The sequence below is a fragment of the Pholis gunnellus genome, assembly GCF_910591455.1.
Source record: "Pholis gunnellus genome assembly, chromosome: 13".
NCBI classification, from domain to species: Eukaryota; Metazoa; Chordata; class Actinopteri; order Perciformes; family Pholidae; genus Pholis; species Pholis gunnellus.
Window position 1 is genome coordinate 24,969,872 of NC_136540.1, and position 25,854 is coordinate 24,995,725.

At 42.3% G+C, this 25,854-nt stretch overlaps 1 protein-coding gene across 1 annotated transcript; it reads left to right on the forward strand.

Moving 5' to 3' along the window:
• Positions 1 to 1,612: 1,612 nt before the first annotated feature.
• On the forward strand, positions 1,613 to 24,451 carry LOC306705553 (DNA topoisomerase 1-like; the record flags this gene model as incomplete). Its single annotated transcript, XM_079172332.1, has 12 exons — positions 1,613 to 1,709; positions 3,305 to 3,426; positions 5,491 to 5,613; positions 5,741 to 5,928; positions 6,479 to 6,623; positions 8,683 to 8,826; positions 9,356 to 9,619; positions 21,378 to 21,498; positions 21,950 to 22,077; positions 22,274 to 22,353; positions 23,348 to 23,497; positions 24,349 to 24,451. 12 exons carry the CDS (start codon positions 1,613 to 1,615, stop codon positions 24,449 to 24,451), a joined length of 1,665 nt encoding a protein of 554 aa, XP_079028458.1.
• Between the last annotated feature and the right edge of the window lie 1,403 nt (positions 24,452 to 25,854).

Genomic DNA, 25,854 nt, shown 5'->3' on the forward strand with positions numbered 1-25,854 from the left:
GATGCTGAAGGGTTAAGAACATTCTCGGACTTCCTAAGTGCTTGTCTGCAAGCCATGGCCCATGTGAAGGGTTTAGAAATATTAAGTGACTGCGAAGAAAACGTAAAGCTAATACAAAAGGTTCCTGACTGGTTAGCATCAAGTTGGAATCGTCGGGTTACAATAGCCCTAATGGAAGGAAAAGAGTTTCCCACCTTTGAGGATTTCACTAACTTTGTGTCTTTAGAAGCAGAGATAGCATGCAACCCAGTCACTTCCCTATATGCTCTTCACTCAGCCAACTCATCTCATGACAAAGGATACATAAAGGAAACAAAGGGAAACAAAGCCAATGTTTTCAGCACTCAAACTGCCATGAACAGTGACAAGTCAACATTAAACAATGCAAAACCAAGGTCCCCCTGTTTGTGGTGCAACGATGACAAGCATCAACTTCCCAAGTGCCCTGACTTCAAAGAAAAGTCCCTTGAGGATCGACGAGCATACGTGAAGGATAACAAGCTGTGTTATGGATGTGTGAAACCAGGCCACGGTGCCAAGGAATGTCGTCACCGCCATTCTTGTGATATATGTAAGGGAAGGCACCCTACTTGTCTCCACGATGAGAACTACAGAAGACGTGATGGTAGAGAAAGGTCTGTACCCCTTGCCAACACAGCTCCAAACACTGTAAACGAAACCATTGCAGCCACAGCACTCAGTGTCACTGGAGGTAGTCAGTCAGGCAGCACTTCCATGATCGTTCCTGTATGGGTGTCCTCTACTGAAAACCCAGCCAAAGAACAGCTTGTCTACGCATTACTAGACACTCAAAGTGACAGCACCTTCATCAACAAGGAGATAAGCAAGGAACTACAACCAGACGCATACCCTGTTAAACTGAAACTTACCACTATGCTTGGAGAAAACATGATTGTGAAAAGTGAAAGGGTATCGGGACTACGTGTGAGAGGTTACAATTCAGGTGTTCACATCAACCTTCCTCCTTCTTACACCAAGGACTGCATTCCTGTGAATCGTGATCATATTCCCACTCACGAAACTGCAAAACAATGGCCTCACTTAACAGCGATCGCAGATAAGATGCCACCTCTTCTCAGCTGTGATGTAGGACTCTTGATTGGGTATAACTGTCCCAGAACACTAACACCCAGACAAGTTGTAGCAGGAAAAGACGACGAGCCCTATGCCATCCTTACGGACTTAGGATGGAGCATTGTAGGCTGCTCAACACAGTGCCTCGATGAAACAGAATCAAGGCTGTGTCACAGAGTCACTGTAAAGGAACTCCCAATAGTCACGCCAATGGATGTGATAAGCGCCCTGGAATCAGATTTTAAGGACACCAAAGGAGATGACAAGACTGTCTCACAAGAGGATATCATTTTCCTAAACAAACTCAAAGAAGGCATAAGGAAAAATGATCGGGGACATTACGAGATGCCTCTGCCCTTTAAGCAGCGGCCACACTTACCTGATAACAAAAAACTCGCTGAAATCAGACTTAGTCATTTACGACGGAGGTTCCACAGGGACGAGAAATATAAGAAAGACTACACAGCATACATGAAAGAAGTCATTGAGAGAGGTGATGTTGAGGAAGTAAACAAAGATGGAACTCCTGGTGAACGATGGTACATTCCCCATCATGGCATCTACCACCCTAAAAAACCTGAAAAAATACGGGTTGTGTTCGACTGTTCTGCAAGGTACAGCGGCACAAACCTAAACGAACACAGAAATTTATGTGTCGGTGATATAGTGATGGACATTGATGAACTGTTGCCCAGAGGTGAATGGAGACTTGCAAGGGTCTTAGAGACTGTTAGTGGTAAGGATGGACTTGTAAGGAGAGTGAAAATCTCAGTGGGAGATAAGAGACTGAACAAGAAGGGTGAGCGCCTTAGAAATCTCTCCATAATGGAGCGCCCAGTGCAGAAGTTAGTTCTGATGTTAGAGGCTTCTTAAGCTCAAGACTACAAAGGGACATTGTCGCTCTTAATGTGAAATTATTCATAGTTCATATGATGTAATATGAAACATTCATAATTTGGTGGGAGTGTAAATAACCAAATTCATGTGTGGCAAGCAATCTGTTGTTTTTCGTTGCATGTTTTGCCTTTATTGTTGTTAAAACGAAATGCTTTTATTTTGAAAGCACCTCAGAGAGTAACGATCACGGACGGAGAGAAAGACGGTTGGAGAGAGAGTAACGGACAGAGAGTAACGGACGGAGAGAAAGACGGTTGGAGAGAGAGTAACGGACAGAGAGTAACGGACGGAGAGAAAGACGGTTGGAGAGAGAGTAACGGACAGAGAGTAACGGACGGAGAGAAAGACGGTTGGAGAGAGAGTAACGGACAGAGAGTAACGGACGGAGAGAAAGACGGTTGGAGAGAGAGTAACGGACAGAGAGTAACGGACAGAGAGTAACGGACGGAGAGAAAGACGGTTGGAGAGAGAGTAACGGACAGAGAGTAACGGACGGAGAGAAAGACGGTTGGAGAGAGAGTAACGGACAGAGAGTAACGGACGGAGAGAAAGACGGTTGGAGAGAGAGTAACGGACAGAGAGTAACGGACGGAGAGAAAGACGGTTGGAGAGAGAGTAACGGACAGAGAGTAACGGACAGAGAGTAACGGACGGAGAGAAAGACGGTTGGAGAGAGAGTAACGGACAGAGAGTAACGGACGGAGAGAAAGACGGTTGGAAATGGATACTAACGGTACGGGATGAGTACCCCCCCGAAGAGGCACAAGCTCTTAAGTTGTTTGTTGTTTGTTGTTTGTTGTTTGTTTGATTAATCAATAAATTACACAATCATCAGTTAAGTGTCAAACCATCATTCGGAGGGATACGCTACACAATTTCTGTTTCCTATAGCGCGTATTTATAGTGTTCTCTAAAACAATTCCTGACTCGACTAATTTCATCACTTTTTGTGTGGTTTCTGGGACACACTGTCTGAAAATGTGTGCTTTATGCCCATATTTATCCATTATCATGTATATGATGGCCCGGCTCAGTTATGTCAAAGAGCATGCAATTTAACACTTCAGACATTTTCCTTAACTGTAAACACACCGGACGTGGCTTCAAGGCATTTTTAAGGTCAACTGTCCCGCTGGGGGACGACTACATCCATGCATTAGTCTGACAGGACTCCAGAGGACGTGGCTGTTATACTGTAGCATGTGGGATTTACATCGGAGCTTCCTAATATGCGTGTTTTGAGTTTCTTTTGTAACTTGTAAATGAAGAACCCCGTGTTGTGTTGAACGTGAGCTTGTTTGTCTGTGTGCAGGTAAGAAGGTGAAGCTGAGCCTGGCAGCTGAAGAGGTGGCGTTGTTCTTTGCCCAGATGTTGGACCACGAGTACACCACCAAGAAGGTGTTCCGGGAGAACTACTTCAAAGACTGGAGGAAGGTAAAGCCAGAAAGAGTCTTGGATATATTGCCAGTTTTGCAAAAAAAAAGCACCCCTTAATAGGTTTGGGTGATATTGAAATTCTCCTACTGACAATATTAATGTAAGATAAAAATGATAAGAAATGATCATCCAAAAAATGGCATTACACAATGCATGAATTAGATTAGCAGCTAGTTAGTTATTACTTTTCCTTTGGTATAGCTCTTCTGCTGTTGCTTGGTTCTCCCGACAGGGTTAACAACACCACGGTTGAATCTCAGCCTGCACGCTTGTCTTTTTTCAGCTCAACATTATTGAATCAGAGAAGTTAATATTGGGAGCACGAGAGCGTCGTGTCTCTGCTCAGGGCACAAGGAGTGTGTTGAAACGATCAGGGGAGAGGAGAGAAACAAGTGCAGTAAAGACTAAACTCCCGATTATGTTTTGTCATCGAGTCGCTTTTTCAAGAAATGTTCTTCTGACCTCTTCAGTCAACTGGTGGTAACGGCCCTCATACAGTCTCGCCCTGTGGACCATGTCATGTTTATAGTTGCTTATCTTTGCAGAAGGTGATGACTGAGGGTTGATTGCTCTTGCTGATAGTTTTTGGCTTTGTCAATGGAGTCTGTGGCTGACCATTAAACCGGAAGTTAAGCGGAGCTCAGAAAGATGAAAAATGGCGGTGAAAACAGCGAACTGTTTCTTCCCCGTCTGTTATTCTACAGCTGGTCTACCAGGCGAACATGGTAAAGTTTATTCAGTTAACTCATTAAAGTACTGTTATACTTGTAGGTGATGAGAGACAGAGTATTTGTTTCTTTGTTGTTTGTACATGAAGCTGTTTTGTGTCTTCTAGTTTTCCCGGTATTCCATGAGAGAGAATCAGTAAGAAGCGTGGACTCTTTTATGACCAGTATGGCTACAGGTTCTATTTTGTGGGTTTTTCTCTGAACTGGGGCCATGATTAAGAGGGACGGCCGGGGAAACCTCACCCGGCCCGGACACGGCAAGGATTGACAGATTGATGCTCTTTCTCCATTCTGTGGGTGGTGGTGATGGCCATTCTTAGTCGGTGGAGCGATTTGTCTGGTTAATTCCGATAACGAACGAGACTCCGGCATGCTAACTAGTTACGCGGCCCCGTGCGGTCGGCGTCCAGCTTCTTAGAGGGACAAGTGGCGTTCAGCCACATGAGATTGAGCAATAACAGGTCTGTGATGCCCTTAGATGTCCGGGGCTGCACGCGCGCCACACTGAGTGGATCAGCGTGTGTCTACCCTTCGCCGAGAGGCGTGGGTAACCCGCTGAACCCCACTCCTGATATTAGTCCATTTATTTTTTTTAATTATTACTTTAACAGCTCAGGGATGTTTGAGCAACCTGTTTGTGCACTTTCTGAAGATCTTTTGCACTGTGAAGTCAGCTCTGTTCTTGAATAAAGGGTTGGAAATGAATGCTTTTTTGTTTTTTTATCCGATTCATCGATTAATCGAACAAATAATCGACAGATTAATCGATTATTAAAATAATCGTTAGTTGCAGCCCTAAATTATAGTTGAAACTCAGCTGCCCTTCTGCTGCCTCCAGTGTACTGCTGTGTCATGCCTTCTTAGGAGGAAATGGTCTATACTCTGGCCTTTCATAACGATACCGTTATTGTATGCTGCGCTATTTGACAGACAAAGGTTGTGTACTCTATTAATAGCTCCTAGTAAAATGACTAAAGCAGCATTGTGTGCGGATCCTTTGTCTCTTTCTTCCTTTAGTTAAACATTTTGAATCTGCACAGAACAAGTGTTTGAATTTGCATACTTTTTATGATCCATATTGAAGTTTTGATTTAACAAGTCAGTTTGTTTCATCAGAATTTCCATTGAACTTTAGATCAGTGGTGGAAAATGGATGGATGGATACTGTAGTCCAGAAAATGAACAAAAACTGTTGACTGAGGAGATTTATTGATGATCAAAATGTGATGATGATTCATTTTCTCATATACGCATCTTTGTATCACTAAAGGCTATCCAGATGTATCTAAGACACATTCCAGAGTGTCAGATTTGTGCGTTTGTGTCTGTTTAGAAAATGACCGATGAGGAGAGGTCGCTGATCAAAAATCTGGACAAATGTGACTTTGGAGAGCTCCATGCCATGCATAAAGCCAAGGTGGAGGCCAAGAAAGTCCTGACCAAAGAGGAGAAACTGGTAAAAACAATGTCTCTGTCTGTGCCATATCTTCAATATCATAAGATTCTTCCCGTTAGTGTTTGAAGAAGGTCAACATGGATCATTTTGGTTTAAAAAACCCAAAATGATTTGATTTCTGTTGTAGGTTTTGAAAGAGGCCAACAAGAAGGTAGTGGATGAATACGGCTACTGTCTGCTGGACCACCACAAAGAGCGCATCGACAACTTTAAGATTGAGCCTCCAGGGCTGTTCCGGGGTAGAGGCGAGCATCCAAAACAGGGCATGCTGAAGATGAGGATCCAACCGGAGCATGTCATCATCAACTGCAGCAAGTGAGAGTGAGGCAAGGGGATGAAACTGTACACAGAGCGGTGTGACAGCATAGTGATGCATAAGTAAAGACTGGTGTGACGAAGAGCAGCATTTGCTAAAACTCCATCACCCTAGCTGCTAAAAAACCCAGTGGGTAATGCCTCTTGATGCGACCTTCTAGCTGGAAGACCTCAATGCACAAAGTGTTTTTAAAAGCTGTGAATCATAAGAAAATCTTTTCAAAATGTCCATTACCATGTTCCTTAGTATGAAGCAATGCGTATCCGTATTGACAGCTGCACAGGCACTGGTAGTTCACTGCTACAGATGGTGCTGTCTTTGTATTTTGACTGTGAATGTTTGCTTTAGGTAACCTCAGAAATCCGGTATGTTAAAGCAACCTTAATTCATATCACCGTAGATTTCAACCGTTGAATCCATTTCTGGCTCTGGTGTCGTACGTGTATGCTGAGAAGGCGTGAGCCCCTTCGGGATGCTGTAGCTTGTACTTCCATGCTGTGACTGCTAACACACACACATTCTGTCTTGCACTCTCTCCTTAATTGACAGAGAAGCCTGCATCCCTGTGCCGCCTACTGGTCACCGTTGGAAGGAGGTTCGACATGACAACGCTGTGACATGGCTGGCCAGCTGGACTGAGAACATCCAGAGCGCCATTAAATACATCATGCTGAATGCCAACTCCAAACTCAAGGTAGCAAAAGTAGTGGTCTGCTGCAAACGGGCCATAACCGGTTCAGGGCTAAATGAACACTTTCTCATTTAAACAAGTTGTTTGTTGTTCTAGTTCAGGGACAGGAAGGCACAGACTGTTTGCCTGTGTGGCTTTATTTAAGTCAAATGTTTTATTGAACACTTTAGGTTTAGATTGGATTTTCAGTTCATAAATACACTAATCCAATTTTCCTGCAAGCACCTTAATGCACCACCAGTCAAATGCTGCCGTCGCAGCCTCTGTTCTCAGCTGCTTGCCACTCAACAAAAATGTAATATTGACAAAAGTGACAGCTGTCATGTTATTCACCGCCATTATGTACCTCAAGACAACTTTTACAGGTAATTTAAGTTCTTTTTTTTTTTTTCATACCACGCTGACGTGAAAGGAAACCAGTCACTGACTGAAAGGTAGAAAATAAAAAACACATTCATCAATCAAAACCTTGTAGTCAGCCTTGGAAAATGGTCAACATGGGTGGTGAAATGTTTTTTGGGTGTTTTTTTAAGCAAACTGCTTAACAGCCTTATCTTGTAACACCAATAACAAGAGAAACATGAGAGCAATGCGGGCGCCAGGTTTTGTCGAGAAAGAAGAAAATGTGAAATGAAAAAAGATATATTGGTCTGCTAAATCAGTTCTGATCCTTCTTTTTCGTCTTGCCATTGTTGGTGCTAATTTGAGGTCAGCTTGGTGTCTGAAAATTGGCAAATAATATTGGCTGCCTGTCTCTAGCACACGCTGAAATGAATGGAGCTGAAAACAGCCTGCCATCCAACTGAGAGTAAAGAGAGATATTCAGTTAGAATACAAACAAGTAGAACAAAAATCTCATCTGTCAAAAATGTGCAGTCCACGCGCCAGATGGTTTGTTAGACAGACGCCGTAATTGGAAGCTCTTTGGAAAATGGGCAGGAACTTTAAAAAAACAATTGTCGGGTGATTGAATGAACCATCTGTCAATCAAACTCTCGCTGAAGCATAAACATCCTCTGCTCTTCTTTCAATTAAGAATTACTCGCCAGTTGTGATACAGCTGATGCTATTGCAGCATCTATGCTAACCTCTTTAGGAGCCGCCATTGTGGTTTTGAGCAAACAGTTGCCTCTGTGACACCCACACCTCACCACGGCCTTAGCTCCTCACAGGATGCTGATTGGTCCCAAACAATGTAGTTGCAACACAAACACATTACTTTAAACCTGACGAGATGGGTTTTTCAATTTGTCAACCCACTTACAAATAATATTTACACTTCTAACAGGTATAGAAAGGCCAATTTAAACCCTATTGGTTTCCAATCACGGCTGTGCTTTTGTTTTATGTGCTTACAAGTTGAGAGGGCGTCATCTTGTTCCTTTAATCGGTCCTCACACTGTTGACCTCAGACCACAGCTATGATCCTGACATCAGATCTGTATTGTATAACTACAAGCACCAAGCATGCATCCTTGTCATGGTCAATAAAACCCAACTGTTTGTGTAGGAGATTTGCAGTATATACTGTATATTATATAAATATTGTTTTGTTTCTAAAATATTAAAATGCCGTTATGGTTTCGTTTGGAGAGGAAATGTGACTTATGTGTTGAAAAAGACGTGTGTGACTTCTTCTCTTCCTCTTCTTTCATGTGTAAAGGTTAAGTTATTCCCCTCTTAGTCTCCATGACAATATGTGCGTGTATTCACCGCTGGTGGGTTTAATTGTCTTAATCCCATCTCCCGATAAACACTACAGCCAGTGACAAACAGGCAGAGGAAACGTAGTCAAAAGAGTTGTGATATTCAGCCTGCTTTCATGTCATGATTACCATTTTGATTACTGTTTTGATCAGAGGCTTTTCAAGGAAAATTACTTTTCTGTTCTCATTTTGTTTCTTCAGTTCTTTGTTTCATATTTGCCCCCCTCCCCCCCCTATCTCTGCTGTTTCCCCTATTGTTATCCCTACTTCTCACTGTGTCTCTTTCTCTCTGTTGCTTTCTCTTTGTCCGTGCCACTCTTCTTCCGCCTTCCTCCCCTACTTTTCATCCTGCGAAGGGAGAGAAGGACTGGGAAAAATACGAGATTGCCCGAAAACTGAAGTCGTGCGTGGACGACATCCGTAACCAGTACAACCAGGATCTCAAATCCAAAAAGATGGATACACGACAAAGAGCTGTGGCCCTCTACTTCATAGACAAGGTCTGTTTAGTCCAGGACAAACTTTGATGTTAAGATTGGCATACCACGTTTTTTACATGTTTACACACCAGTGCTAGAAATAAAGTGCTGTCAGTTTCACAGATTCTCCTCAGTGCTTGGGTCTGATACCAAGAGCCATGTGAACATATTGGAAATCAATGCGATGCGTCTTGATTGCCTTTTCTATCTTCTCACATAGCTGGATGGAAGATCTTTTGCAATGAAATAATGGATTAGATGTAGCTATTTTCTTTCAGCCACCCCACGCTAATTGTCTCGGTCTGCATTTAGTGAAATGAGTGTGTGATTGCTTTTGACTCATGCCAAAGGATTCTGATTCTGCTTTGTGTTTAATTTGCAGATCTTCATTCCTACCACATGCCTTGTGTGTACGTGTATATATTTAATGGTCATCTGGTCGGCACATGTTTGCTCTGTGAATGGGGAGGATGATGGTCAAAGTGCTGGGAGAGTGAGTGTAGATTTGTGCATTTATCTCTGTATTTTCTGCCCCCCCCCCCCACAAAAGCTTGCACTGAGAGCTGGTAATAAGAAGGAGGAGGGAGAGACGGCGGACACAGTTGGTTGCTGCTCACTACGTGTGGAGCACATCACCCTTCACGAGAAACTGGAAGGCAACAAGTGTGTGGTGGAATTTGACTTCCTGGGTAAAGACTCCATACGTTACTACAACAAGATCCCCGTCATCAAGAAGGTAAAGAAGCAACGAGCTCCAAAAGCACTTCCACACTCTCCTTCATCCCTGCTTTCATGTCTTTGCTTGCACCTGAAAGTTTTATTCTAGATCTTCTTCTGCTAACATCTGGGCCGTTCATTGCAGTACAAAACCAAAATATTTCATTATGATAATCTAGGTTTTGCCCTTTGGGTTTTTGGCAGAAGTCCCTGCAGAGAAGGTCACTTGCATGCATATCGACATGCACTGATCCTGCTGCAGAGAGGGAACTGAGGAATGTCCCCTGGGCACAGTTGTAGATTGCATTCCTGTGGCTGTGCTGGTTTAATTTGTCTCTGCTCCAGTCTGCTGCTCTTGAATGACATGTTGGTGAATTGTTAACCCACAACTTCAGGTAACCTTGAGTTGGTCTGTACACCTTAGCATCATAACATGGTTTGAATATTGCGGTCAAGCTTATACTCCATAAGCAGTACTTTGTAGTACTGATGAATCATCAGTTCTTTCCCTTGTGTTAGACGGTCACTATGTAGCATCTCTTAGGCCACAACTGCTGGCAACAGTTTGTCGAATCTAAGAATGCGGTTTATTCCTTTTCTTTCGTTACCTCTCCTTGTTCTGTCGTGTTAAATCGTTTTTAGGTGTTTTACATTGATGGTCAGACAAAATAAGCTATTTTAAAGCAAAGTTGCTGCTGACATAACTTATTTCTGGCATTTTATGGAATAAATTGATCAAGATAATTAGCAGAGAGGTGGATAATAATAATAACTAGAAAATTTCGCAAGAAATTTTGACAGTGTGGCTTCTACTGCCGGAAGACGTCGCAATATATAGCTACACAGGCCGATGTTACGGTTCGATTGAGTTATCGCTTCTCTCTTTTCTGCATTTAAAATCCATACTCTTGAATTTAATCTTGTATAACTGTTTCAATTTCCTGTACATGTGAGTTTTTCACACACCAAGCCGGATCAAGTGCTGTCTGTCTTCAACAGGCAGTTAAATATATTGTCCACCGTTAATGGTGTTAGCATTGGAGCTAGTTTTCTTATGTGTATTGAGAGGGACCCCTAGTCATGGTCATTACTTTATAACAATGAACAACCCACAACAAACGCTCTTTAACAGAGCAAATCACAACGACACAACAGTCTGTCACACAAACAATTTGTAACACTAATAATTGTACATTTATAAAATTACACCGCCGAACTGCATGCTGGGTACAGCTCACTCGCCTGCTAGCAAAACAGTCTGCTAACAGCTGGGAGAGGCTCCGTTGCTCCAGTAAAGTTTTTCACATGATCTGCTCTTCAACTCATCATTCCTCTCATGTGTTCATATCGGAGCAATAGGAGCTACGGTTATGGGGGTTTGAGGATTTGTTTGAGAGGTGTTTCCCTGCTTTTTCTCCATGAACAGGCTGCAGGCGCACAGGTGACTCACAGTGTGTGTATGTGAGTCTGTGAGCCTCTGTTCACTAATTAGCTCAATCAGAATCACCTGTGCACCTGCAGCCTGTTCATGGAGAAAAAGCAGGGAAACGCCTCTCCTCACATTACGTGATGCCTACTAGTAATGCCTTTGGAAATGATGGGAGCTAACGCTCCCATCATTTCTCTATTTGAGATAAATACATTTGTTTGAGAAGCCTTTGGAAATGATGGGAGCTAACGCTCCCATCATTTCTGTACGAACCTCATTCTGAGCTTCATGTTAAGATACAGTTAATCTATGGGGCTTTTATTTTGAAAGGGTGGGACTGGGTGGGTGAGAGAGGGGGAGAGGAGACATATTCATAATGTTTGACACAAACACAAAGGTTATTAAATGACAGGCTTCATCACAAGTATTCCAGTTAGGATTCACTCTGTGGGGCTTTTATTTTGAAATGGGAGGGGGGGGGGGGGAGACAGAAAGATAGAGAGAGACAGAGTGAGTGAGTGAGTGAGACAGGCAGGCAGACAGACAGAGAGAGAGAGACAGACAGACAGTATGTGGAGAGAGACAGAGAGAGAGCGTGCCTGCGTGCGTGTGTGTAACTGGTTGCCATGGTGAGGACGCACCTGGTGTTAGAGGCAGACTTATTAATAAACGTTACAGTAAACAGTGATTTTGAACAAAACTTTTTAACAAAAAGTAGGAGTCTGAGTGCCAAAATATGTTTACCGTGAGAAAGATAAGACTCTTACAAACATGGTGATGTGTTTTTTATGTTTGTGGTGTTAAAAATGTGAGCTCCAGAGCAATATACAAAAGTGGTACCGTCTGCTTTCTTTGAGAAATGAGTGGTCAGATTTAACATGGAGTCTAATGGAGCAGAAAGCTGGTTTTCCTGTCAATTAAGGTCTGTAGTGCAAAATGTGTAAATGTGCTGGATTCCACAGTCATTTCTCTAGACCAGCACACCATTAGCTAACTTTTTGCAAAAAATAATGCATGAGGTGTGCAAATTGTGGCACTCTGAGCAATTTGTTTTCAGAAATCACAAAATATTTTCCTGCTCTGCTCCACTCTAACAATTATGCCCTCACTCTAGCCCTTAACGAGCTGCGCAATACACACCCATTATAAAATCTGAAATGGAGCCAAAATGTTCCTGAAACTTCATCTGCGACTTCATGAAAACTGTGCTAGCTATCAAAATGTCCATTTGGCTCAATAACCTCCAGCGTTTTGTCTACGTTTTAAACTTTAAATCATTTTTCTATGTTAAAGTATGGCTTGTCAATATGGGTCCAAAGTTCAGTGTTTTTTTTGCTCTCTTCACGCCGAAACCCCATTCAAGTCTATGGGCCAATTTTGCTCCGTTTTTCGGGATTTTCGGGAAAACCGCTGGGCGAATCTCTTATACGAGACATAGCACACCATTCCCGATCGGGCCGCACGTTCGGATATACTTTTCACGCCACTGTTGGCAACGCTGTGTGACAAGATACACGCCGAAATTCGGGGTGGCAGATGGAGAATAAGAAAAACTAGAAAATGCATTTCCTGCTGAAAATGCGTTGGAATGCTGAAAGCTGAAATTAATTGCAAAAACATTGCTGAAAATAGATATCCAAATTAAAAAAAATTGCAAAAAGCTTAATAATTCAAAAAGTTTAAAGATTACAAATGGCTGAAAATACAGAAATGGGAGACTACCTGTCTGAAAAATGTTGTAGCCTGAAAGCATTTAAACTGCACTACTGAAAACCCTTCTAGTTGAAATGTTTAACTATGGCGTCTGTAGCTGAAAGTATGAGAAAGAAGGCTTTGAAAGTTGAAGAAGTTTAAGAGGATTTGAAGATTTAAAAAAAGATTGCAAAAAGCTGAATAATTCAAAAAGTTTAAAGAATACAAATATGAAAAGTCATATCACCCATCTCCTGAAAGAGCTGAACATTTTGATAGTCGAACGGTTTCTGTAGCTTAAAAAAGGGAAAAGTCCTCTCAAAATCTCTAAGACTAAATGAATATATGAGAGACACAGAGAGAGAGAGAGAGAGAGAGAGAGAGATAGACTGAGTGAATGAGTGTGAGAGTGAGAAAGAGACAGACTCAGACAGTTATATGTACTAAGTGAGTGAGTGAGACAGGCAGACAGACAGACAGACGGTCTAAAAATGCCTTTGACTGAATATCTCCAAGTCGTGTGTGTGTGTAGAGAGAGAGCGTGCCTGCGTGCGTGTGTGTATCTGGTTGCCATGGTGAGGACGCACCTGGTGTTAGAAGCTGATTATTAAGAAGCGATTTTCAACAAAACTACCTGTCGAACATATGCTCTTTTATACCAAAACCAGTCAACCTCAAAAAACATCAATCTCCATTGATATCTCAAAAAACATCAATCTCCATTGATATCTCATTCAAAAAAGATTGCAAAAAATGGAATAATTCAACACGTTTAAAGATTAGAAACATGAAGAGATATAGCACCCCTCTGCTGAAAGAGCTGAACATTTTGATATTTGAACGGTTTCTGTGGCTTAAAGAAATGTCAGCAGTAGTGATATTTGTAGTAGTAGTAGTAGTAGTAGAAGTTGTAGTTGTAGTAGTAGAAGTATTATAAGTAGAAGTACTAGTAGCATTTGAATAAGTACTCGTAGTAGCAGTAGTGATTTTTGTAGTGGGTAGCAAAACTTGTAGTTATAGTAGAAGTATTATTACTAGTAGAAGTATTAATAATTAGAAGTAGTAGAAGTAGTAGTATCAGTAATTGTAGTAATAGCTATAGTAGTGGTCGTGGTATTTAATAAAACAGTAGTAGTAGTAGAAGTAGTAGTAGTAGTACTAGCAGTCTTACTAATATATGTAGTAGTATTAGTACTGGTGTAGCATGAATAGCAGTAGTAGTAGTAGTTGTAGTACAAGTAATAGTAGTAGTGGTAGTAATAGCTGTAGTGGTAGTAATAATATTGATGGTAGCAGTAATAGCAGTAGCAGGAGTAGTAGTAGTAATACTAGAAATATTAGCAGCTGTAGTAGTAGTTGTTGCAGTATTAGTAAGAGCATGAATTATTTCAACAAAAAAGCCTAATTTTAAGCTTAATGTTTAAATACAATTAATCCATAAGGCTTTTATTTTGAAAGGGTGGGACTGGGTGGGGGAGAGAGGGGGAGAGGAGACAGAATCATAATGTTTGACACACATAAACAGAGGTTATTAAATGACAGGTTTCATCACAAGCATTTCAGCTTAAATTCACTCTCTGGGGCTTTTATTTTGAAATGGGGGGTGTGGGGGTAGGGAAGAGGAGACAGAATAATAATGCTAGATAAACACAGACAGGTTATTAAGTGACAGGCTTCATCACAAGCATTTCAGTTAGAATTCATTCTGTGGGGCTTTTATTTTAAAATGGTGGTGTGTGTGTGTGTATGTGTGTGTGTGTGTGTGTGTGTGGGTGGGGGGGGGGGGGGGGGGCGGGCGGGGGAGTCCTCTAAAAGTATCCAAGACCTGAATGAGAGACACACACAGAGATAGATAGAGAGAGGAGTGAGTGCACGTGTCTGTGAGTCTGTGTGTTTATAAACATCCCTAATTAGAAACACCTGTGTGCCCGCAGCATTTTAATGGAGATAAAACTGTGAAACACCTCTCAAACAAATCCTCAAAAATCCCATAACCGTACCTCCTATTGCTCCGATATCATTACATGAGCGGAAGGATGAGTTGAACAACAGATCATGTGAAAATTGTGTCTGTAGTGTAAAAAATGTGGCTAAACTGGCGATGTAGAAATGGGGTACCGAGTTCTGTGGAAGATGTTTTTGCAGCAAGATTTAACATTGGTCTCTATGGAGCAGAAAGTTGGGTTTTCCTCTCAATTAAGTCATTTTCTGCCAAATGTGTAAATCTGTGGGATTCCACAATCACTTTTTAACGAGAAGACAGGATTAGCTACTGTATGAACTAAAAAATATATATGAAGAGTGTAAATTGTGGAGTCGAAGGCAAAAGACAAATATTTTTTTCACAAGAATCTGAAGCTGCTCTTCACTCTAGCGGTGACATCACGCACTCTAAGCTGCGCAATACACACCCATTATAAAGGCAGAAGAGGACTGAAAAAATCATAAAAGTTAAAATGGGACAGTTCAAAAAGTATAAAAGATATTAAAAAGATTATAACATACAATAATAGCTTAAGATTTTCTCTGTATTTTAAAGTTGAAATGGTGTCTGTAGCTGAAAGTATGAGGAAGTTGAAGGATTTGAAAGTTGAAGAATTATTTGAATTATTTGAAATATTTGAAAATATTCTCCATAGAAACCCATTCAAAAAAAAGTTGAAAAAAGCTTAATAATTCAAAAAGTTTAAAGATTAGAAATATGAAGAGACATAGCACCCCTCTCCTGAAAGAGCTGAACATTTTGATAGTTGAACGGTTTCTGTAGCTTAAAATATGAAGGAGCCTTAGCGTGTCAAAGAATGGGGACGGAAGAAATAGAAGAATAAAGAGAAACAGGATAACAATACTTGGAATGCTTAACAGCATTCCAACAACTAGAAAATGCATTTCCTGCTGAAAATGCGTTGGAATGCTGAAAGCTGAAATTAATTGCGAAAACATTGCTGAAACATTGCTGAAACATTGCTGAAGTATGAGGACGTTGAAGGATTTGAAAGTTGAAGAAGTTTAACAGGATTTGAAGATTTTCTCCATAGATATCCAATTCAAAAAAATTGCAAAAAGCTTAATATTTAAAAGATTTAAACATTACAAATGTGAAAAATCATAGCACCCCTCTCCTGAAAGAGCTGAACATTTTGATAGTCGAACGGTTTCTGTAGCTTAAAAAAGGGAAAAGTCCTCTCAAAATCTCTAAGACCTAAATGAATATATGAGAGACACAGAGAGAGAGAGAGAGAGATAGACTGAGTGAATGAGTGTGAGAGTGAGAAAGAGACAGACTCAGACAGTTATATGTACTGAGTGAGTGAGTGAGACAGGCAGACAGACAGTTATATATACTGAGTGAGTGTGTGAGACAGGCAGACAGACAGTTACATGTACTGAGTGAGTGAGACAGGCAGACAGACAGTTATATGTACTGACTGAGTGAGTGAGACAGGCAGACAGACAGTTATATGTACTGAGTGAGTGAGTGAGACAGGCAGACAGACAGTTATATGTACTGAGTGAGTGAGACAGGCAGACAGACAGTTATATGTACTGAGTGAGTGAGTGAGACAGGCAGACAGACAGTTATATGTACTGACTGAGTGAGTGAGACAGTCAGACAGACAGTTATATGTACTGATAGTGAGTGAGACAGAGAGGCAGACAGACAGACAGGAGGTCTAAAAATGCCTTTGACTGAAAATCTCCAAGTCGTGTGTGTGTGTAGAGAGAGAGCCTGCATGCGTGCGTGTGTGTAACTGGTTGCCATGGTGAGGACGCACCTGGCGTTAGAAGCAAACTGATTAAGAAATGTTACAGTAAACAGTGATTTTGAACAAAACTCCTGCCTCCTTTTAACAAAAAGGGAGCCAAAAAATAAGGAGACCGTGAGAAAGATAAGACTCTGCCGAACGCGATGATGTGTTTTTTATGTTGGTGGTGTTAAAAATGTGAGCTCCGGCGCAATATACAAAACTGGTACCGTCGGCTTTCTTTGAGAAATGAGTGGTCAGATTTAACATTGGTCTCTATGGAGCAGAAAGTTGGGTTTTCCTCTCAATTAAGTCATTTTCTGGCAAATGTGTAAATCTGTGGGATTCCACAATCACTTTTTAACGAGAAGACAGGATTAGCTACTGTATGAACTAAAAAATATATATGAAGAGTTAAAATTGTGGAGTCGAAGGCAAAAGACAAATATTTTTTTCACAAGAATCTGAAGCTGCTCTTCACTCTAGCGGTGACATCACGCACTCTAAGCTGCGCAATACACACCCATTATAAAGGCAGAAGAGGACTGAAAAAATCATAAAAGTTAAAATGGGACAGTTCAAAAAGTATAAAAGATATAAAAAAGATTATAACATACAATAATAGCTTAAGATTTTCTCTGTATTTTAAAGTTGAAATGGTGTCTGTAGCTGAAAGTATGAGGAAGTTGAAGGATTTGAAAGTTGAAGAATTATTTGAAGTATTTGAAAATATTCTCCATAGAAACCCATTCAAAAAAAAGTGGCAAAAAGCTTAATAATTCAAAAAGTTTAAAGATTAGAAATATGAAGAGACATAGCACTCGTCTCCTGAAAGAGCTGAACATTTTGATATTTGAACGGTTTCTGTAGCTTAAAATATGAAGGAGCAGAAGCATTTCAAAAAACGGACGGAAGAAATATAATAATAATAAAAAGAGGAATAAAGAAGAGGATAACAATACTTGGAATGCTTAAAAGCATTCCAACAATAAAGAAACAGGATAACAATACTTGGAATGCTTAAAAGCATTCCAACAATAAAGAAAACAGGATAACAATACTTGGAATGCTTAAAAGCATTCCAACAATAAGCCCGCAGGATTACAGTCAGTGTGCTTTGGCACAGGCAGTTCTACTGCCTTTGTGCCACAAAGCCACACTGAATAATGATGATTTGTTGCAGTCCTAACTTGTTTTTCACTTATGACAACAGAAGTATCGGTCTGAGAGTGCATGTGACGAACTGATCCTTAGGAACAGCTTTCCTGGAGCACGTTTTACCTTCAAAGAAGTAACACAGGTGTAGTCTCACCCCAACCCCGATGACATCACAATGGCCACACTAGACATAAATACCACAGAATGCAACTCCTCAAGACGTGTAAACCAAACTTAGTGTTTTAAATGTGTCGAGTGCATCTTCGAGATCTGCAATACTGTTGCCATTCAGGGGTGGTATTCACAGTGTAAATCTTGTTTGAACAGAAAGCTCAAAACACACATACATACACACACACACACACACACACACACACACACACACACACACACGCACACACACACACACACTCACTAAGGTCCTTGTGTCTTTATTATATGTTTATTATCATGTATTTGTATAAGAGAGTAATTGTTTTAGATCTGACTTGTAAGCATTTCTAACTAATATAAATACAATGTTTAAGATCTTTCACCTCCTCAATGTAAGTGGCTCACTAACTACTAACAGTATTTTTAAACGATTCTATTATTTCATTATTTGTGAAATCTGCCCACAAGTGATTACCTGTTGTTTTTTTTTCTGGGGTTGTTTAATACCTGACTACTAATGAGTGAGATGCTCTCCTCAGGCGTGTAATATTTGATGTTTCTTTATGTTTTCTGGCCGCGGGTAAAGGAAAAGCAGGGGCTAAATTGTAAGGTGTAAGGGATGAGATTGAATGAGCCAATGGTGTGGAGAGATGAAAGGGCTAAATTGAAGAGAAGGGGAAGAGTATTGGGAGCAGGGAGACTGAAAGCAGGAAAGCACTTTCAAAAGAGAGAGGGGGATGGACACTGGCAGATAAAAATGAAGCCGCACAAGTGGAAATTGAGAATGAACATGCTGGGCGGATGAATTTCAACACATAAAAATGTGCCGTCCACTCAACCTCTTCCTCTACCTGCAGGCAGCGAGGCCACACGGCATGCAGCAGTCGTACGCACGGCCAGTCCACCGCAGGGAGACGTGGGGCTCTTCAGGGGGCACTCGGTCCTTTTTAAAACAACATAATCGGTCTATTTGAGTCCGTACCCAAGGCTAACAGATTAACCTGGTAGAGGACACACATTCAGAATCGCTCAATATACAGGTTTCTTATAGACTGCAGCTCACAGCCTGGCAATCTTGGGTTAAGTGCTGTGATTGCTGAGGAATAACTTGTCTTTTAGATAGACTCGAGAGAGAGAAACGGGATTGTAGGTAGAAACGTATGCAACAGATGAACGGTCACTCTGGAGCTGAGGGGGTTAACGGAACAGAGTGAGGAAGAGATGCAGATGAGAACGCACGAGGAAGGTTCGAGAGCCAGCCTCGTGTCTCATGTCTAAAGATTGACAGGTGGGAGAAGGAAGATGCAGGACAGGACAGGAATGAGAGGGTGAGACGAGGAGATGGAGCAATTGAAGGAAGGAGTGCGGTGCCTCTGCTCTCTGCCCTCTAGTGTGTCAGGAAATGTCAGGGCGTGTTGGAGGTGGAATGGTAATGGCTGCTGTGGGCAGGCCTGATTGGCACCCGCAAAGGCCAGGCCACTGAGAGAGCGGAGGGAGGGTGGGTGTGGGCGAGTAGACAGAGCGATAGGAATGTGACAGCTGGACCAGGTGAGGGGAGGTTAGGAAGGGAGAAGGTGGAAGATGGCTGTGAAAGGCTAGGAGGTGGAAGAGAGGGAGGAAAGAGGGAGGGAGGGAGAAAGCAAATGATAAAGTCGACAACCAGGCAGCAGCTATGTGGAGCTGCTGCGATCACACGGCCTTAATGCACAGAGATGGTGGAAGACGTATTAAACGGATTAGGGCTGAAATGTAAATGAAGAACATGAAAAGGAAAGTGAGTTGCAGAGTTAAATGACTCCTAAGCTCCATTCACTGAACAGCCTCTGTGGTCTTTGGAGCTAAACTAGCCTGTGAGCACGGTGTTGGTGTCCAGTGCTGAGAGCTACTAGGGGGGGGGTCGTCAATCTGGTGTCTCACCTTTACACCTTCACAGTGAAACAGAAGTGGAAGTGTCTTTATTTTCAACAATGTGGCATATTTTGCGAGCTAAACGGAATATAGAATGAACAGGAACACGTAGAGACAGAATCAGACTTTGGAAAATGTATTTTTATGGCTCCGCACCGGCACCAGCTGTGGCCGGAGGCATTCTGTTTACCAGTGCTCCGTCCGGTCCATTCCCAGGAACACCTTGAGCAAACATTCACACATTTGCCACAAATGTCCATTTGGACTCAAGGTTAGACTGATTTAGAATTGGTTGGTCAAAGGTCCCAGTGACCTCACGCGTTTTGGGCCATAACTTAAGAATTCATGTGCTAATTATGACAATCATTCAAAAGCATTCAGTGTTGCAAACATTGAGGCCTAATTGTTTGGAGTAACATTTCTGAGGTAGAGAGCCGGAGTGCTCCTCAATGTTATATTAAAACATCTGAATTACTACTAGCTGTGCAGTATATTCCCTCCCTTTGAGCTGCTTTATTTGGCACATTTACATTTGCCTCCACTCTTTTGCATCCTTTTTCCCTTTAACGGGGAACTGAGGCAGAGAACAGCCGGCGAAAAATGAGAAACATCCCATCATAGCTAGTTCAGCGCGGTAACAGTCAGTATTTGTCTCTGGCAGTAGTCGCCTTCACCACACATTGTCTAGCAGTATGTTGATAAGAAAGTTCCAGTACATAGCATCCTGTGTTTTAAATAGGATATTGGTACTGCAGTAATGGCAAGGTGTAATAAATGCCTGCCTGAGAAGATCTCATGGATGACACACACACACACACACACACACACACACACACACACAAACACACAAACACACAAACACACAAACACACAAAACACCATGCCAAGGGAGTTGGGGGTGTGAGACCTATCATATTTGCCCCTCAGATTTGCAGACACCATCATTAGCATTGCGGGAGGAGAGTTTGGTAGCTCATTAGCAAGACAGACACGGCAGCTGGTGTGTGTGTGTGTGTGTGTGCGCGTGTTTGCGTTTGCAGCACTTGCATGCACACGTATGGATACATGAAAACCCTCCCTCACCGTGTTCCTAATAGGATCCTGCAGGGAGACACATTCACAATCTCATTCAAGTGTGTGGCCCCTGACAGCCGGGTCCTGACCCTGCTCTGATTAAACCAACCACATCATTATTGTAATCCTCACCAGAATCATCAGAGTGATGATGATTCTTCTGCTGCCGCTGCGAGTTCATCTGGATGGTGTTTTTTTTTCCTTCACGTCTGTGAGCTTTCATCCGTGTTTACAAATGCATGCCCACGCTATCTGCCTCTCAAGTCCATGTGTTTACACCTCATATCAGTATTGGAACAGGGAAGCACACGTGTTTGTTTTTCCTTCATAGCATCGTGTGCCCTCACACTGTTAACGCCGTTTAATCTCTTTCCTGTTCCGTTGAAGCTGCAGCCATTTGACAGGAGCTAATGGCTATCTAACCACTGGCTCTGACAGCTCTAACTTGTTATAATACCTACCGAAATAGTACTCTGATCTCTTTTAATTCTCCGCTCTAATGACTGATGATGCTAATGAAGGCGTTGTATAGGTTTCATTTGTTATGGTACAGTACAGACGCTTTAAACACTGCAGTGGCGCAATGCCACAGTGCCACCCAGTGGTCGAGGTCTGATTCATTTGTTTTTTGTGGTATTCGTTGCAAAGCCCTCTGATGTGAACGTGTTCCCTCTCCTTCCCGTTTGTCCCTGCAGACAGGCCTGCTGAACAAGCACCTGAGTACTCTCATGGCCGGTCTGACTGCCAAGGTCTTCAGGACATACAACGCTTCCATCACCTTACAGCAGCAGCTCAAAGAGCTCACAAACAGATACCGTTACGCCAGTCAGCTTTTCCAGCCATTGCAGGAGTACATTATCGCTGTGCACAGTGCTGTGAATCTCTGCCTCACTCTAATCAGGGTCCCGTTGGCTGCCCGTGCCACCGTTTCTCATTCAGAGATAGAAGTGTCACGCTCCTTTCTCATCTCTGGATTGCCGCTGAGAGCCAATCTGCAGGATGGCATGTGGCTGTACCGTGTGTTGTGTGGACCCCAGGGATAGTAGATGAAGATTATAGGGATCTGAATAAATGAAATGAAATGACAGCAGTGTGCGTGTGTGTGTGTGTGTGTGTGTGTGTGTGTGTGTGTGTGTGTGTGTGTGTGTGTGTGTGTGTTTTTAAAGGTCAAGATTGGACACCAGCATGATTAACTCTTCATCTCTGGTCAGATTTGTGTTTTTCGTGGGATATTCCTGTTCAAATACTCTTCGGTCTCACTCCACAGAGTCCGACAATGAGCCGGAGAAACTGCTCTCCTACAACAGGGCTAACAGAGCAGTTGCCATTCTGTGTAACCACCAGCGGGTGCCGCCAAAGACCTTTGATCAGTTCATGGCTAACCTTCAGCCCAAGGTAAGATTAGCTTAGCTTGGATTATTCATCACATTGACAGGGGATGATATTGTCCTGTTCCTGTGTCACTGTAACAGTTTGTTGAAAAAAGGCCAGTGCAGATTTAATAACCTTTCCAGCCTCGATCAGTGATATTTTAAAGCTAACAGAAATCCATATATAAAAACATGTCTATTTCCATATGTGCTCCTCCCAGATTGATGCTCGAAAGGAAACGCTGGCCCTCGCAAAAACGGAGCTGAAACAGGCCAAGAAGGAGGCGAAGAAGCAGCAGACGTTGTCACGATTAGGCTTTGCCTCTGTGTTCTGTGTGTCTGTGTTACTCCACTCTACCTGTCAGTCACTCCCTCAGCCTAATTCCCTTCACCTGCCGCTGATTAGTAATCAAGCACTTCCCCCTCATCAGCACAACTCTTCTCACCTGTTCTTCCCTCTTCATAAGCTCCTGCCCATCAGTCACTCCTTGCCAGATTCTTGCAATGTCTACCCGCCCGTTCGGCTTGTCCTGTTCCTGGTTTCCCTGTCTGCCTGCCCTGTTTTCTGTCCTGCTGGATTTCCTCCCCTCTTCCCTTGTCTCTTCCGTGGATGCCCCATTGTGCCTGTAAGTCTGCTGTTTGATTTGAATTGTTTATTAAAACACCTTCTACACGCTACTCTGCCTGGTCTGCGCTTGAGTCCTCCACCATGCCTCGTGACAGACGTACGTGTCACAATAGTGCTGATAACAAAAAAACAGCAAGCTGTGGACAAAACAATTAGAACAACAAGTAGCAAAGAGAAAGGTACCCGGCAGGTTTAAATGCCTCCAAACAACAGAGATAACGGCTTCACGGTGAATAATGAGCCGTAGGTGAAAGCTGTGAGAAAGGTTCCTGACCATGAAATTGTGTTGGTTGTGTTGGCAGTCCTGCTGTTAACTCACAGAGATGAGCTTCCCTGCTATTCCTTTTAGTCTTTGGGCCTGCAGCCAAAAGGCAATTACAGACACTCTGGTAGTCGTACGTCGCACTGCAACGGACGACTGCTTTTTCTGTGTGTTGCCTTTAATTCACGATCGAAATGTTTGTTCACTGGGATACTCATGATTCAGAGAGCAGTGTGTAGTATTGCGTGGCGCACAGAAAAGGAACACTTGTTTCTGTGGGATGTGTGGGGAGATCTTTGTATATGCATAGGTTTGCTACTTTAAGTTATTTACACAAAACGTCTTCTGAATTAGGCTGCATACCGACGAAAGCACACTAGAATTCACCTATATGTTTTCTGTCAGTCTGGTGGAGCAGAAGAAGGCAGCAGTGAAGCGCTGTAAGGAGCAGCTGCTGAAGTCGGAGGTCCAGGCGACTGACAGGGAAGAAAACAAACAGATTGCACTGGGTACCTCAAAGCTCAACTCCCTGGACCCACGCATCAGCGTGGCTTGGTGAGTGAACACTAACACTAAACACACCTTGATGAAAACACATTTTGCTGACAAACTCTCTTCCTAAATTCATGCACCTGCTGTGCCTACGTGAGAGCACACAGACAAGCTGAGTCTCCAATAGAACCACCTGGACCACGTCCACCTGGGGCCTGTAGCACGAGATTAGTGAGTCAGCTACCCAATTTGGGGCTTAACTTGGGCTTTCTAGTTTTGTGACGCTGGTACTATTTTACTCGGTGCTGACGATATCACCATAGTAACCTGAGTTGTGTGGCCAACTGGACATGTTCAGCTCAGTGGATCTGATCAAAATGTATTTCTTGAAAAGCTCTTGCTATAAAACATCACAAATAGCAGGAAGCTAGTGGACACTTGTCAATAATGCACACAAGGCTGATCTGGAGACTTATTTATGCTGCTGCAGACGTGTTTCAATGAGTCTATAGAAAATAATATTTACAAAGTCGCATAAAATGACTGTTCACCTTAAAATATTCTTCAAATCTTTTAATGCTGTTCTATCTGTAGTTTTCTTCTCTTCGGCATCAAAGCAAATATGGTGTTACTTATAGCTATGAAGTTGTGTAGTTAGTTTGTTCATCTTCAAACACAGCAGTCAGTAAATCTAATCAATTCAATACCAATTCTGCTTACAGTCAACCGTTAAATCATGTTCACACTCCTGTATAGCCTATTACACTTTTGGGGGTTTATTTCTATTGATTGCATTCTATCAGTGCTTTTACATTCTCTATCAGAATACCTCTGTACTTTGTTTTAAGAGGAACGATTTGGGACCTGTCGGACCAAATGGTGGGTTAAACTATTTATTTTTTCCATTTGTTCAGGTGCAAGAACATGGAGGTACCTATAGAGAAAATCTACAGTAAGAGCCAAAGGGACAAGTTTGCCTGGGCCATCGACATGACGGAGGAGGACTTTGAGTTCTAACTTTGATAAGACAATTCTGAAATATTTTCTTTTATACTGAAACTTTTAACAATTGTTATCATTATCTCCACCACATCTTATTATTATCATAGTTGCATTCTTGTCAGAGTGGAAACCCATTAAATAGCAAAAAGACTTACAAATAAAATTGTTTATTAATTTTAACTTCACTTGACAAGAGCATAAAAGGTCACTGCACCGAACAAAGACTGTTTTAATATCTTCATACTGAACACTTTAAGGAATTGAAACAATAACGGACATTTTGTAAAAATCTGTTTTCACTTTGATATTAAAGGTTTATTTATATATAAATAACTAAATCTTCACTATCTGACACAACAGAGAGTACTGACCGCCGCTGTGTCCGTCCGTCTGTCCGTCTCCTGCCCTGGTGGATTCTGGGTAGTAGGAGGGGGGTTGATGGAGTCCTCGAGTCTCAGGGTACAAAGGAGGGACGACTGGGGGGGGGGGGTCATATAAACATGAGGTCATATAAACACGATGAGGTCACATAAACAAACAAGTGAACAGATGTAAGTTCTTGACGTGGTCAGAGAATAAATCAACATCTGTATTCATGACGGAGCAACAGAAACAAACTACCAGGAGAGGTTCAGGGTCCAGGAGATGAGATCTCTAAAGATTAAAACTAGAACATCTAGAACCAGAACCAGAACACAAGCAGAGTCACCGGAAAAAGGAGGAATTTAAAAAGATATTAAAAGACAAACAGAAGAATCAGCTGATGAACCATCAGGCTTCAGCTTAACTCATTACTACCTAACTCACTAACTCACCCATTTACTAACTAACTCACTAACCCATTAACTCACTAACTCACTAACCCATTAACTCACTAACCCATCAACTCACTAACCCATTAACTCACTAACCCATTAACTCACTAAGCCATCAACTCACTAACCCATCAACTCACTAACTCACTAACCCATCAACTCACTAACTCACTAACCCATTAACTCACTAACCCACTAACTAACTCATTAACTCACACATGAACCAACTTAAGCTAACACATGAACTAACTCAACTCATGAACTAACTCAACAGTCAGTCTGACATGTGATATTAAGAGCTGATGATGCTGCTGATTGGTGGCCACACCACCAATGAACTGACGGCTCTCTCCCCAGCAGCCAATCAGAGCGTGAGCAGGCCTCACCATGCAGCGGGGGCTCCTGGTTCAGGTAGGGGGTGTAGTGCTGGTAGGAGTAGGAGGCCTCCGGCGAGGTGGCGGGGTACGCCTGCTGCTGCCAACAGCTCTGATGGTACCATTGCAGAGGAGGGGGGTTAGTAAAGAGTTAGGGGGGGGGGGTAGTAAAGAGTTAGGGGGGGGGGGGTAGTAAAGAGTTAGGGGGGGTAGTAAAGAGTTAGGGAGG